At 33.9% G+C, this 14708-nt stretch overlaps 1 protein-coding gene across 1 annotated transcript; it reads left to right on the forward strand.

Annotated features, from left to right (window-relative positions):
* Window positions 1-12257: 12257 nt before the first annotated feature.
* LOC127085234 (uncharacterized) lies at window positions 12258-13571 on the forward strand. The gene has a single exon (XM_051025781.1). It carries the CDS (start codon window positions 12355-12357, stop codon window positions 13402-13404), a length of 1050 nt encoding a protein of 349 aa, XP_050881738.1. The 5' UTR covers window positions 12258-12354; the 3' UTR covers window positions 13405-13571.
* Window positions 13572-14708: the final 1137 nt, after the last annotated feature.

The raw sequence follows: 14708 nt of genomic DNA on the forward strand, positions 1-14708 counted from the left end.
CATGACACACCTAGGTCTGATTGCTTGGTTTCGAGGTCTCCATGCATGCAAGACAAGGTGTCTCCAAATGGATTGGCGCCCATGTGCAAAGAATGAAAGGGGGCGCCAATTCATTTGGAGTGTGTCTTTGCATGTGTGGCACGTGGCTGTCCTCTCTCTTCCATGCTGGACATGTCACTTTTGAGTAGCTTGCATGGTTGACGCATCATTTCAGACTAGCTTGCATGTGTGACACATCACTTAGAACTAGCTTGCATGTGAGACAAATCACTCACCTATTTAAGTGTCTTACTATCAACATCCAATACTCAAACCACATTCATCTGCAGCAAGAAAATAGTTTTCATCTGCACAATATCATCCTCACCAAAATACAGTCTCAACGTTCACTGCAACGGTGAAACATACGAGTATGAGTTATACGGTTTTTGTTTTCGAAACACCGATACCATTCGACTTACGATCAAGAGAAATGCAGCCTTCTTGCATTTGAGAACAAGAATACAATCCTGTATAGGATCGGGTATTGTGTCAAAGATCACATATCAAAATCCAATATTTTTTTAGAACAGTCACGACAACTTTTTCCCACTTAAGGTACGGGATGATGAAGATGTTAAATACATGTTTATTAGTCATGAACATTCAGGCTGCAATTGTATTGAGTTGTATATTACTCTTCAATCATGTATACCATCTCAACAGTCTCAAATAACCAGTTAGGATGAATCTGGTGAATTTGATCCACAATGGTCAGATGACGTTGACCCAGAAGCAGAAGCAGAAGTGAACGTCGTTGATGAAGAAGAAGAGGAGACCGAGATACAGGTTGATCACATGTTGAACAACGACATTGAAGATGATGATCAACCACCGCCAATACCTCCTAGTCATGTCTACAATCCGCCTCAACATATGACAAAGATGGATCTGCATGACGATGAAACATCCAAGAGTGTTTTCTATAACCCGTATCCACAATCAGAAGGCGAATTAAAGGTGGGAGACATGTTTCGTACCAAAGAAGAATGTGTGCGAGCTATCAAAAAATTCCACATGAACAACTCTGCTGATTTTATAGTGAAATGCACTGATTCAAGAAGGTATGTCATCGAATGTCGTAACATCCTTTGTAAGTTTCGGTTGGCTGCGTCTTACAAAAAGAAAAATGACTCTCGGGAGATCGCTTCAATAGACCCACCTCACAGTTGCATTGCAACTAACGTTGAACAAGATCACAGTAAATTAAGCGCTGCATTGATATGTCAAGACATTCTGCCGTTGGTTAATAAAGACCCATCAGTGAAGGTGAGTATAATTATATCCCACCTTACAAGAAAGCCTGGATTGCGAGGACAAAGGTTGTTGAACAGGTATTCGACAACTGGGAGGATTCATACTAAGAATTGCCACGGTTTTTATGGGCACTAAAAACATATGTCCCAGGAACTGTGGTAATTATGGAGACATTGCCAGCAATGATGCCAGGCGGAACTTGTGTTACAGGTAATAGAATCTTTCACCGTCTCTTTTGGGCGTTTGACCCATGCATCAAAGGTTTCGCATTCTGTAAACCTATTATTCAAATTGATGGCACTTGGTTATACGGAAAATACAAGGGTATTTTGCTTATGGTGGTTGCACAAGATGGCAACAACAATGTCTTTCCCATTGCCTTTGCTCTGGTTGAAGGTGAAACGACTGGTGGATGGGGTTTCTTTCTTCGACATCTCAGAACACATGTGGCTCCATAAGCCAATCTTTGTTTGATTTCTGATAGACATGCTGCCATTGAGAGTGCCTACAACAACCATGACAACGGATGGCATGATCCTCCTTCTACCCATGTCTATTGCATTAGACATATTGCACAAAACTTCATGCGTGCAATAAAAGATAAGAATCTTCGCAAGAAGGTGGTGAATGATGGGTATGCTCTAACTCAAACGTCATTTCAATATTATCATGATGAAATTAGTCTGTCTAATGAAGACGCGGGAAGTTGGCTAAATAACATACCAGTAGAGCAGTGGACAAGGGCATTTGACAGAGGTTGTCGATGGGGCCACTTGACAACAAACCTTGTGGAATGCATGAACGGGGTATTCAAACGAATTAGAAATCTGCCAATAACCGCCTTGGTAAGATCGACCTATTATAGGTTGGCTTCTACGTTCGCAACCAGAGGTGAAAGATGGAGTGTGGTGTTAATGTCTGGGCAAGTATTCAGTGAGTGTTGCATGAAAGTCATGAAAGGGGAGAGCATCAAAGCTAGCACACACGCTGTAATAGTGTTTGACCGTCATAGGCAAAATTTCAGTGTCCAGGAAATAATGGACCACAACGAGGGGAGACCAAATTTAGCCTATGCTGTTAGACTAAACAGAAGTTGGTGCAACTGTTGAAAATTCCAAGCCTTTCGCATTCCTTGCTCCCATGCCATTGCAGCATGCGTATATACTCGTCAAGACGCTTATAGCCATTTATCTGATGTGTACAAGATCGTCACCGTCATGAATGTATATAACAAAAGCTTCTCAGTACTACCAATGGAGGAATACTGGCCTCCATACGAAGGTGATATAGTTTGGCACAATGACGAGATGCGTAGAAAGAAAAAAGGAAGGCCAAACAGCACACGTATCAGGACAGAAATGGATTCGACAAATAAAATGATAAGATTATGTAGTATCTGTCGTCAACTAGGACACAACAAGAACAATTGTCCCAATCGAAGAGCATCATTTGGGTCATAATATTTTTGTAACATTGTATTTTTGTAACCTTCAATCATTATATATCATAAAGTTTTTGTTACTACGAGGTTCACAACAAACATCGGTACAAAATAAGCTAACTGAAAACAAAAATATTTCTAACTGATTACAACAATCAAATTGATGTCATCTCGACCGAACATCATTTGCCTAGCATCCTTATCAGTTTTCATTCGCACCCAACCAAAGATACTGTCGAGTCTCTCAATACTTCTAATTTTTTCCCTTCTGGTATTTTCCCATCTAACCAACGAACCAGCTCCCTCTTCAGTTGATCGAACGTAGTGATGTTCCAGAACAGCATCACCATCTGAGGTTTGTCTCTCGCATAAATCACCTTTCCGTATCGGCGACAAACATCAAACATGATTTTCAAATGATGAAATAAGATGTGGAACAATGATTTACACAACACATCTATTTATAACCAAAAAAATGCATTTTACACTGAGGCGTCAATCCAATTGGCGCATCCTCTCAACTGATACACATGGACGCCAATTGGATTGGCTAAGGCATGTGCCCTAGCCAATCCAATTGGCGCCTCCATTCAATTTAAGAGGAGTCGCCAATTGGATTGGCGTCTCCTCCTAAAAGTTGGGTATTTTGGGAATTTTTTTGAAACCAGGATTATTTTTGGAATTTCCTTGAAAATTTGGGTTATTTTCGTAAAAAAATCCTTAATTGTCGAGTGATTAACGCAATATCATTTTTAAAATAGACATATGAATCTAATATGGATCTTCATAAACCATTCAACAACCCAAAACAAATATCATATTCACCTTTGCCTTTTCCGTTGAATATTGTAAAATAAAACTTTTCTGCACAACCAACTTCACACACAAAATACTTCAAATAAAATATGTTTAAGCCAAAAGAAAAAAAAATGAATTTTGACCTTGCTTTGCATGCTATGTGTCAGGGACGGAGCCAGAAATTTTGAGTAGTGGGGTCAAAATTTTCTTTGTGAAAAAGTAATTTCTTTTGGTTGACGAGGACCCTTTTGCAAATAATATCTTCTAATTTCATTTATATCACTTGGATGATAATCTGACATTTTTTGCCTTAAACCGGGATCGTTAGGAAGCTTTTCCAATTCAAACTCCAAAAACCTCTTTTTTCATGGGAGGACCCAGTTTTGGGCTTCGACGTTCATTAGGCGTTTGAGGATTAGGAGTTGATGATTGCTCTATTGATTTTATTTTGAAATATTTTTCCATTGTTTATTACTAAAAACAAAATAAAAAATCACAATTAAAATCATATTCAAAAAATTCATAATAATATTATAAAATTGATACAAACACAATAATTTCAAACAAATACTACAAAACTCTAAAAATAAATTTTCTGCCATTAACACAATCTCAAGCTCAAGAAAGTAATAATATATTTTTTACTCTTATTACAATAATAAAAATAAATTATAAATTTATAAAGATTAAAATTAAAAAATTTACCTTTTAAAAGTACAACAATGAAGAAGCTAAAAACACAGACATTTTTGTAGTGAGAGAATAAGGAGTGGGAGAAAGAAGAATATGAAAAGTGGTTTGTTTCTATTTAGAAAGAGTAAAAGAGAATTAATAGGATCATGAAAAAAAATAGAAATTAAATTTTTTAATTTTATTTAAAGAATTTATTTTATTTTAAATGCAGATGGATGTGTGTGATACTCCGTATCATTTTATCAAATGGAGGCATTATTAACTTTTCTTCCTAATTTTTAGTATATTAAATATATTAATATATTACTTATATTATTAAATATTAATCAATGATAAATGTGGTGGAGGCATGGGTCCACCATTTCTTCTTACTACCTCTGCTATGTGTATTAAGATGTGACGTGCCAGATGAATTAGTCACAAGTCAAGCTATTAAGGATCAATTAAATGCATTCAATGTAGCTCATTCACTCCCCCCGATTTTGTCTTTAAAGATTAAATAGATTTTTAAATTAATTAAATATATTTGTGATTTCCCCAAATATCTTCAATGTTTTTTTTCTTTTAAAATATTTTTTAAATATAGTTTTTTTATAATTTTTTATTCATATTTTTTATTCATCATACAATTTAACAACGATCTTTACAATTTAACGATAAAATTAACGATAATTTTAACGATAGATTATTATTTAACGATTAAATTAGTGACAATTTTAACGACGATTTTAATATTAAGGATCAAAAATGTTGGTAAAAATTTTAAAAATTATTCTATTAAGATTATATGTTAAGAGATTAAAAATGAAATTTAAGATATTTTTTTAGGACCACAAAAATATTTAATCTTTATTTTATTTTATTTTAATCCAATAATTTTTAAATAATTTATAAGACTAGTTGAAATACACTAACTTCTTAACATTGTTCATCAAATTAAAATTTATCATTTTAACACATAAAAAGAGAAAAACATGAAAGAAATAGTTATTAAAATAGTTTAATTATAATTTATTTATTTATTTTTAATTTCATGCTTCTATGTAAAAATGATGAATTCAAATTTTATGACAATGTAAAATGGTTTTCCAATATATTTCAATTAACCTCATAATTTATTCAATTTTAATTAATAATATAATTTTAAAAAAATTATATTAAATTCAATGACAGATCTTACTCAAAATATTAAAAAAATATAATAAATATTAATTAAAATATTATAATTAAAATGTGTAAGAATGTTAAACAATATAATAAATATTTTCATGTGTTTAGTCATTCTATCACTTCTAAAAAAATACATAAAAATAAAATAATAATAAAATTATGTATGAAAGACTTAATTTTTAAGCAACAAAAGATCAACCGTTTCAACTTTTTTTTTAAATTTAAATCTCACCAAATTCAAAAGATAAACACCTTTAAATTAAAATATGTGCATCTAAATTTAAATCAAACCAAATTGTTGATCGATAAATAAAAAATAAAATGTAATGACTTGGTTTTTTTTCTAATAAAAGAATTTTATTTTAAATAGCGTGTAATTCTATAAGATCTTGAATAAAATATAAAAAATAAATCAAAATTCATTATTAATATTCTAATGGATACTCGCGTGTTTATCTCCCGTTCTTTTTAGTGCACACACTCGTGAAAAAATAATTGGTACTTTTAAATTTTAATTTTAATTTTAATTTTAATTGCTTGTGTGATAAAATATGTGATATATATTTTTACCTATGTTAAGTTTTGTTTAACATATTTAGTGTCCTCTTCCTCTCTTTTATTGTGAATGATACTTTCTCTTACTTTAAAGGTTGAACACATATGAATCATAAAAGAGTTTGTAACACAGGAATCAATAAGCATTATTAAAAAATAAAAAATAAATTAAATATTTAAATATAATAAGGTTAACAAAAAAAAAACAGTAAAAACAACGATAATAACAAAATCAAAAGATTACACCCTCTCTCTCATCTCTTTCTACACCGTATTCACGATATGGTTTATAGTGTCAATTAAATTCCAAAGATGGTAAAATAAAATACAAATATTAAAGAATCATTTAGACAAACAATTGTAATAAGAATTGATGAAACACTTACAAAACACAGATGATAACGGGGAGATTTTTTATGTAAAAAAGAAAATTCATTATGTTTTTGGTGTTTATTTTTTATTTTGTTCCTGAAATATCATGAAATTGGCGAAATTAAGACAAAGGTAGAATAATATTCAAATATAAAAGAAATTAATTTTCCATCTTAAATAGGAAATACAAATCCATCATCAATAATTAAATCTAATATATTGAAATGAAAAGTTTTAGATATTAACATCGTCTCGAAAAGACACTATAATAATAATAATGATAATAATAATGGAATAACAATAATAATTTCTTTGTAAAAAATAATGGGAATTTAAATATTATTATTACAATCTCACCAAACATAAATGGTGGCTAAATTCTTTTTGATTTTGCTTTTCAAAAGATTTTCTATGATGATATTATTGATGTAGTAGAATATGACTTTTATAACCAATAAAAGATAGTAAAGAGATGCTATAATTCAATGAGAGTTTTTCTCCTTTACTTTTCATATATTTCCTAGAAAAACTAGTGTTTTTTTTAATTTGATAATTACTATTTTTATTGATTAATTCTAATTTATTTTCTCTCCTCGTAAAGAGGAAATCCATCAATCTCCTCCTTCTGATTTAGGTGGAGAGCTCCATCAGTCTAACACTTCTCTTGCATAACTCGTAATTGTCTTTCGGTAAGGACTTGGTCATCATATCTGAGCAATTGTCATTTGTATGAATTTTCTCAGGTTGTAATTGATTTGAATGTAACATATCGCGTATCCAGTGATATCTCAAATCAATATATTTTGATCATGAGTGAAAACTCGGATTCTTGCTCAAGTGTATTGAGCTCTTACTATCACAATGCACGACGTACTTCTGTTGTTCATGCCCTAATTCATGCAAGAACCGCTTCATCCATAACATTTCCTTGCAAGCTTCTATTGTTGCAATGAATTATGCCTCTGTAGTAGACAAAGCAACACACTTTTGTAGCTTTGACTACCACGATACAGCTCCCCCTGAAAATGTAATCAAAAATCCAGAAGTTGATTTCGTAGAATCAATATCTCCCGCCATATCTACATATATGTAGCCAATGAATTCAGGTTACTACCAAAGCACAAACTCATTTTGGAAGTTCCTCTAAGATATCGCATAATCCACTTTACATCATTCCAAAATTGCTTTCCTGGATTCGCCAAGTATCTGCTAACAACACCAACTGTGTGTGTTATATCTGCTCGTGTGCATACCATTGCATACATTAAACTACCAACAACTGAGGTATATGGCATCTTATTCATCTCTTCCTTTTCAATTTCACCTGTAGGCCTCTTCTTTGAACTAAGATTAAAGTGAGTAGCAAGTGGAGTAGCAACAGGGTTTGCCTTTTCCATATGAAACCGCTCAAATACCTTCTCGGTACATTTTTCTTGTGATAGCCACGACTTGTTTTCCCCTCGATCACGCCAGTTGGACTTACCAAGAATATGTTTTGCTTGTCCCATGTATTTCATTGAAAAAACTTCTTCATTTCATTCTTCAACTTGTTTATCTTCTCACTATTTTGTCCTATGATCAACATATAAGAATAGTATGATGAACTCACCATCATCAAATCTCTTCATGAACACACAATGATCAAAAGTAGTCCTTTGGTATCCATGATTAATCATGAAATAATCAAATTTCTCTTACCATTGACACGGTGTCTACTTAAGTCTATACAACTCTTTTTTAATTGACATACTAAGTCTTATTTTCCTTTGACTTTGAATCCCTCTGGCTGCTCCATATAAATTTCTTCTTCTAAATCTCCATGAAGAAATGCAGTCTTCACATCCAGTTGTTCCACATCTAGATTTAAATTTGCCGCCAAACCTAACACTACCCGAATAGATGACATATTTATTACGGGTGAAAAAATCTATTTAACATCAACACCTTTATTTTGGTTGAAGCCTTTCACGACTAATCTCACCTTTTATCTGGGTCGTGAATTTTTATCCTCGATCTTTAACTTGTACACCCATTTGTTTTTAAGTGCTCTTTTGTCTTTCGGTAAATCTACGAGCTTATAAGTCAAGTTCTCGTGCAAGGATTGCATTTCTTCTTGCATGACTTTTAACCACTCATTTCTGTGGTTATCCATCATAGCTTCTTCATAAGACTCTAGTTCTCCCTCATCACTGAGTAACAAAAATTATGTTGTAGAATATTTGGTTTGCGGTTTACGTATCCTAGATGACCTTCTTATTTGGGGCTCTTGTTCTTCATCCTTATAATCTTCAATCATATTTTCATTATCACCATCGCTTCTATTACCATATGTTACTTCTTCAGTCAGACCATTATTAATTATAGGTTCATTTTCTGCATCTCCAATATCTTCTATTTCATCTCTCGCATAATGCTCTATATGAGGAATTGAATCCACGCTGATTGGATGTTCTATAGAAATAACATGCTTAACTTCCATCTGTACATCTTATATATTATGGTCTTCAAAGAAGATAACATCTCAGCTTCTGGTAATTTTTTTCTCTACAGGATCCCATAACTTGTACTCAAATTTTTCCTTTCCATATCCCAAGAAGATGCATTCCTTCGACTTTGAGTCGAGTTTTGATCTCTCATCGTTTGGAACATGAACAAACTCTCTACAACCAAACACCTTTAAATGGTTGCAGGATACATCTTTACCTGTCGAAAATCTAGTTGGGCCATCACCATTCAATGGAGCTGAAGGGGATAAGTTGATTAAATCAACTACAGTCATCAGAGCCTCACCCCAAAAACTCTTGCGTAACATGGCATGAGATAACATTGTTCTCACTCTTTCAAAAATAGTTATGTTCATTCTCTTAGCCACTCCATTATCCTAAGGAGTCTTCGGAACATATCTTTCATGTTGAATTCCATTAATCATACAGTAATGTTTGAAATCTCCAATAAATTCTCATCCATTGTCAGTGTGAACACATTTTAACTTCTTTCCAGTTTCTCGCTCAACGCTAGCGTGAAACTGATTGAATACTACAAACACCTGGTCTTTTGTTTTGAGGGCATACGCCTAAACTTTTCTATAGTGGTCATCAATAAAGGTAACCTTGCATCTCCAAGAGTACTAATGGTCATTGGACCAAAAACATCAAAATGTACCAAATCTAAAACATGTGGTCTTCTATGTGGGGCCTTATATTAAAATGAAGCTCTATGATTCTTTCCAGTCAAGCAATATGTACATGGCTTAAGAGACATTTTCAATCCTTTCATACATTCAAAAATACCACTTTTAGCTAGAATTTGAGGTCCTTCCTCACTCATATATATATATATATATATATATATATATATATATATATATATATATATATATATATATATATATATATATATATATATATATATATATATATATATATATATATATATATATATATATAGGTCCTTCCTCACTCATATATATATATATATATATATATATATATATATATATATATATATATATATATATATATATATATATATATATATATATATATATATATATATATATATATATATATATATATATATATATATATATATATATGAGTGAGGAAGGACCTCAAATATATATATATATATATATATATATATATATATATATATATATATATATATATATATATATATATCAAAAATACCACTTTTAGCTAGAATTTGAGGTCCTTCCTCACTCATATATATATATATATATATATATATATATATATATATATATATATATATATATATATATATATATATATATATATATATATATATATAAGTCATTTATGCCATAGCTAGGTCGAGGACTCTTCTCCGAGAGCGTTAATACACCCATTATTGACTTTGGCTTCTATCACATAAAGAGTGCTCAATTTCTTGCCTCAGGCTATTACCAAAGAACTTTTTGTTAGCTTCCACTTCCTGTCCCCAAACATACTAGTATATCCTTCTTCGTCTAGTAGTCTGGTGGATATTACATCTGTACCAGATCTTTGTCGATTGGTTAGAATTAGTACAAAGATCTTGCAATTTTACGCTTCATCAGTATGATAATAATCCAGCCGATTGTCAACGTATTATACATGCTCATTTGGATCTTCCTTTCCAACTATTCAGCTTTATTTGGTATCCTAATGTCTAGGATATGAGCAGCAAGAGAATGCTTCTTTGGGTTTTTAATCGGAGACTCCCCACTTGTTCCTTGTCCCTCTGAGTGTGGTGGACCACGAAGGAGTGCGATTGCCTCTGGCTCCTTCAGGATCGAGAGAAGGAGTATGATGTCTTTAGCTTCTTTGATGGCTTGGAGATCTTGGAGTTTCATCCTGGTGAGAAGCTTCCGGCTCACGGATAACAGTGTGACTCCTTTGAGAAGCAGCCTCATGCACCGTGTTGCCCTTCGAAGTTGCATTATGCAAGCTTTCTTCGATACATAGTAACCTTTCTTCCACAACTTTCAAATTTTGTTGTCAGACCATGTTGTAAACATTGCTCAGTTGTTCGTTAGCGCATTGCACACCGAGGGTGGCTTGCAAGACGTGGAATTTAGGGAACACCTTCAGTCTTGGCACCACCAGCGGTGTTGAATGTTTAAGTGAAGATTCACCTTACTGAAATGGTGGAGCAGAACCTACGAACATGAGAGATTGAATGGGATTTTGATTTGGCGACGTGGACGAAGATTTCACGATGTCTTGATCGCCATAATTTTACGGTGGAGGTGATAGATCTCTTTTACCTCGAGCGAATGCAGCTGCCTGGTGTAGCGTGACGAAGTGAGTGGCTTTAAAACTTGTTATTGCTAGTGGATCTGGTGGATATCTGAGGAGCGGTATTGATCTTCAATCAAAGAGGACCGAGAACATAGATTTGTAGTTCAAATTCAGGAAATATGAATATCTAGGTTGAGGAAGCTTTGGTTCAATGAATTGTGAGATGAACTTTCAAACTTGGAAAATGTGGGAATCAGATGTCGATTCCCACATACGCCACCACTATTCTGCGAAGGAACCAGAATTGATCGATGATCGATAAAGATGAATTGCAATGCTGGAAATGAGCTTTTGGTATGGTGGAAAAGGGGCTTAAATGCAAAGTTAGCACTTCAACGCTCAAGTCAATATGAGATTTAGATGAGTGAATAAAATTTTGAATTCAAAAGTACCTAGGAAATGATGTTTCTCACTCTTATATAGTATGCAAGTTATAACAACTTGCTAATCTTCATGCATGAAATGCGGATATCCATCTAATGGATCTTGGATTTAGATCACATGCACTTTATACTAGGATACCTTCGTCCTGTGAGTGACGCGGTGGATAAGTGTGCTCTTTGGGCCATCGTTATTGGACCTTCTAGCCGACCAAAAACAAGTTCCTATTGAGTTAACATCGTTATATTGTTTTTTAAAAAAATTATTACGGAAATGAAATTTTATAAATGAAATTTTATAAATGCAATTTTTTAATAAAAATATGGTAATTTTTATTTATTTTCCATTCATATACTATTAATAAACATAATTTAACCAAATCAACATATCATATAACTTTTATTATAAACAAAAATGATTATATTAGTCATATTTATATTCTAAAATAAATCACAAATAGATGAAAATTATTTATAAAAATACTATTTAGAACCTTTCTGGTTCACAAAATCAAAATATTGGCAAAAAAAGCCCAAGCCCACGATAGGGTAGTAAGTCTCCCAAAAAAGAAGGCCCAAGCCCACGATAGGGTAGTAAGTCTGCCAAAAAAAGAAGGCCCAAGCCCATGATAGGGTAGTAAGTCTGCCAAAAAAAGGACCAAGCCCAAGATAGGGTAGTAATTCTGCCAAAAAAGGACCGAGTGCAAGGATAAAAATAGTGGCAATTTCACAATAAAACAGAAAAAACCGTCAAAGTAAAATTTCAAAGAAAGAAAACCATCCCGCGAAAATAAGTAATAGGAGTGTTCTCTCTCTTGCAAGTAAAGGAATCTTCATCTTGAAAATGAGTTCGATTTTTCCTCTTCGTGCGGTGTGGATTATGGCGGCGCTGTTTCTTCTTGCTAACGCTGTCACGGTGGTGAACTGCATCCCCAACCGAGAACTAAATTCAATGCTCAACACTCTCCGATCAAGAGGCTACCATCTCTTCTGCAACGCAATCCTCACCTCTGATATCCGATTCGATCTTCTTTCCTTCGACGATGGAAATTCAAACGTTACACATTCTTTCACTTTCTTCGCTCCCACCGATTCCTCCCTCTTCGCACTCGACATGACTCAATCGGCGTCGTCTTATACAGATACTCTCCGTTACCACATCATCCCTCGCCGTCTCTCTCTTGGAGAGCTTCGCCTCCTTCCAAACGGTTACACGCTCCCTACACTTCTCCACACGCGCCATCTTAGAGTCACGCGCCATTTTGCGTCTTCTGATACTTTCATTGGCGGCGTGGAAGTATCTTTCCCGGGAATCTTTTACGGCCGTCACATCGTCGTTCACGGTCTCTCTGGAATTCTAAATCTCCGATCTCATAATAATCACACCTCTCCGGCGCAGATTCACTCTCCAGATCGCCGTCATTTCTCTTCAAGAACAACTCCGCATTCGTCGGAAAATCAAACGGTTCTTGATCCAGTTTCAGTTCCAAATTCAGTTTCGTTCAACTTCACTGACCGGCACCAATCTTCTCATCCGGTTGATACTCCGGTACCAGAGCCAGCGCAAGCGCCGGAAATCGGAATTGTTCACGTTCATTCTGCTGTGAATTTCAGTAACGCTCCTTCTGTTGCGCCGGTTTTGCCTCTACAAGATCTTACTTCAGCGATCTCTGCTCCGCCGGAAGGATACTCCGATGCGGAAGCTCCGGCGCCGGTGGATCTGGAACCGGTGGTGCAGAAGAATAGTAGAGTTTCGTTGTTGGAAATGGAAGGAGGGATAGGAATGTCGGTGAAATCTGAAGCGTTGGATGAAGTGGGAAAGTGTAAGACTGAAGCCGTTGGATTGAAAAATGATATTGATAGTGTTGGTCACATGCAATGCTGTGCAACATAAACTTGTTCGTGTTGGGTACATAATTCATTTGATGAAATGAGTTCAATTTTTTTTTGTTTGTAATTTTGTGTTGTTTTTTACCATTTCCTGTAAATTTCAAATTTCATTGGTCTAGAAAATTTGTTAAAGTAATAGTTAGCATGAGAAGCGTGGATAGTGTTGATCGATTTTTCGTATAATATGCTAATTAATCTCTAGAATATAACAAACTATTTTCGGTTAAACAAAAGAAAGAAAACAACAAAAATGATTTACCGTTTTATAATTTTGAGAGAGGAATGTTTATGTGTTTGTATGGTGTATAGATGTGATTAATCTCTACATATAATGTTGAGTCAGTGATATTATAAGCAAAATACGTGTAGTTATTTTTTTAGTAAAGTTAGTCTTTGACCAAACAAAGATTAAGTAAGTAATGCACGGTCAAAGAAGTGCAAGTAGTAGTTTGAGAAATAGGGGGAAAAATATATATAACCCATTTTAAATAGCATTTTTTTTAATTATAAATTATTGAAGACGAAGTGCTCCTACTCCGAAAAATGTCGTATATGAAAAAAAGAAAATAAAGTGGATGGGGATATAGACCTAACCCATTAAAACAAAGCAATTAGCATAAACGGAAAGAAGATAGGGTGAGATTTATCCCTAATGAGGCCATGCATAGCATAAGGTGGAAGTGTATCCCACCAATTATGGTTTATTACATAGTAGCTCGTATTAATGGGTAGCTCAACGCAACTATTCTCTTCATGATATGATAGATATGAGAAATTCCAAATTTGAACCTTCTATTTATGTTAAGACAATTGTTCCACTTAATTTTGGCGAGACTAGAGTCACTTGCAAGGAAGAGTTTTGCCCATCCTCGAGCGTGAGCATGGTTGACAACAAAGATCACGCTTGAGAGTTCAGCATAGAGAGAGGTTGCAATACTCATGTTTGTAGAGAAAGCTCCCATAAAGTTGCTCAACTAATCTCGGAAAATGCCTCCACCAATGGTCAGGTCATGGTTGCCTCTGGGGCGACATATTTGTTACATTTGAGACATTTCCAATTAACTTGTTTTATTATCTGAGTAGGAGGAGGGTGTCATTTAATGACAAAGTATTTGAAAATCGTGAATTCTTGAATAGATGAATGCATGTGATCTTTGGAGCTTACGTTACTAGATGCTTGATCATTGTCATAATTTTGTTAAAGTTAATTTGAGCTTTATTGATTTGTATATTGATTTGAATATGGTTCCTAGTGTGCCAAGTTTTTCAGATGGTGAAAGTGATTGGTGTTATGATAAGATGTTTGAT

Source organism: Lathyrus oleraceus, chromosome 1 (genome assembly GCF_024323335.1).
Source record: "Lathyrus oleraceus cultivar Zhongwan6 chromosome 1, CAAS_Psat_ZW6_1.0, whole genome shotgun sequence".
Taxonomy (NCBI): domain Eukaryota; kingdom Viridiplantae; phylum Streptophyta; class Magnoliopsida; order Fabales; family Fabaceae; genus Lathyrus; species Lathyrus oleraceus.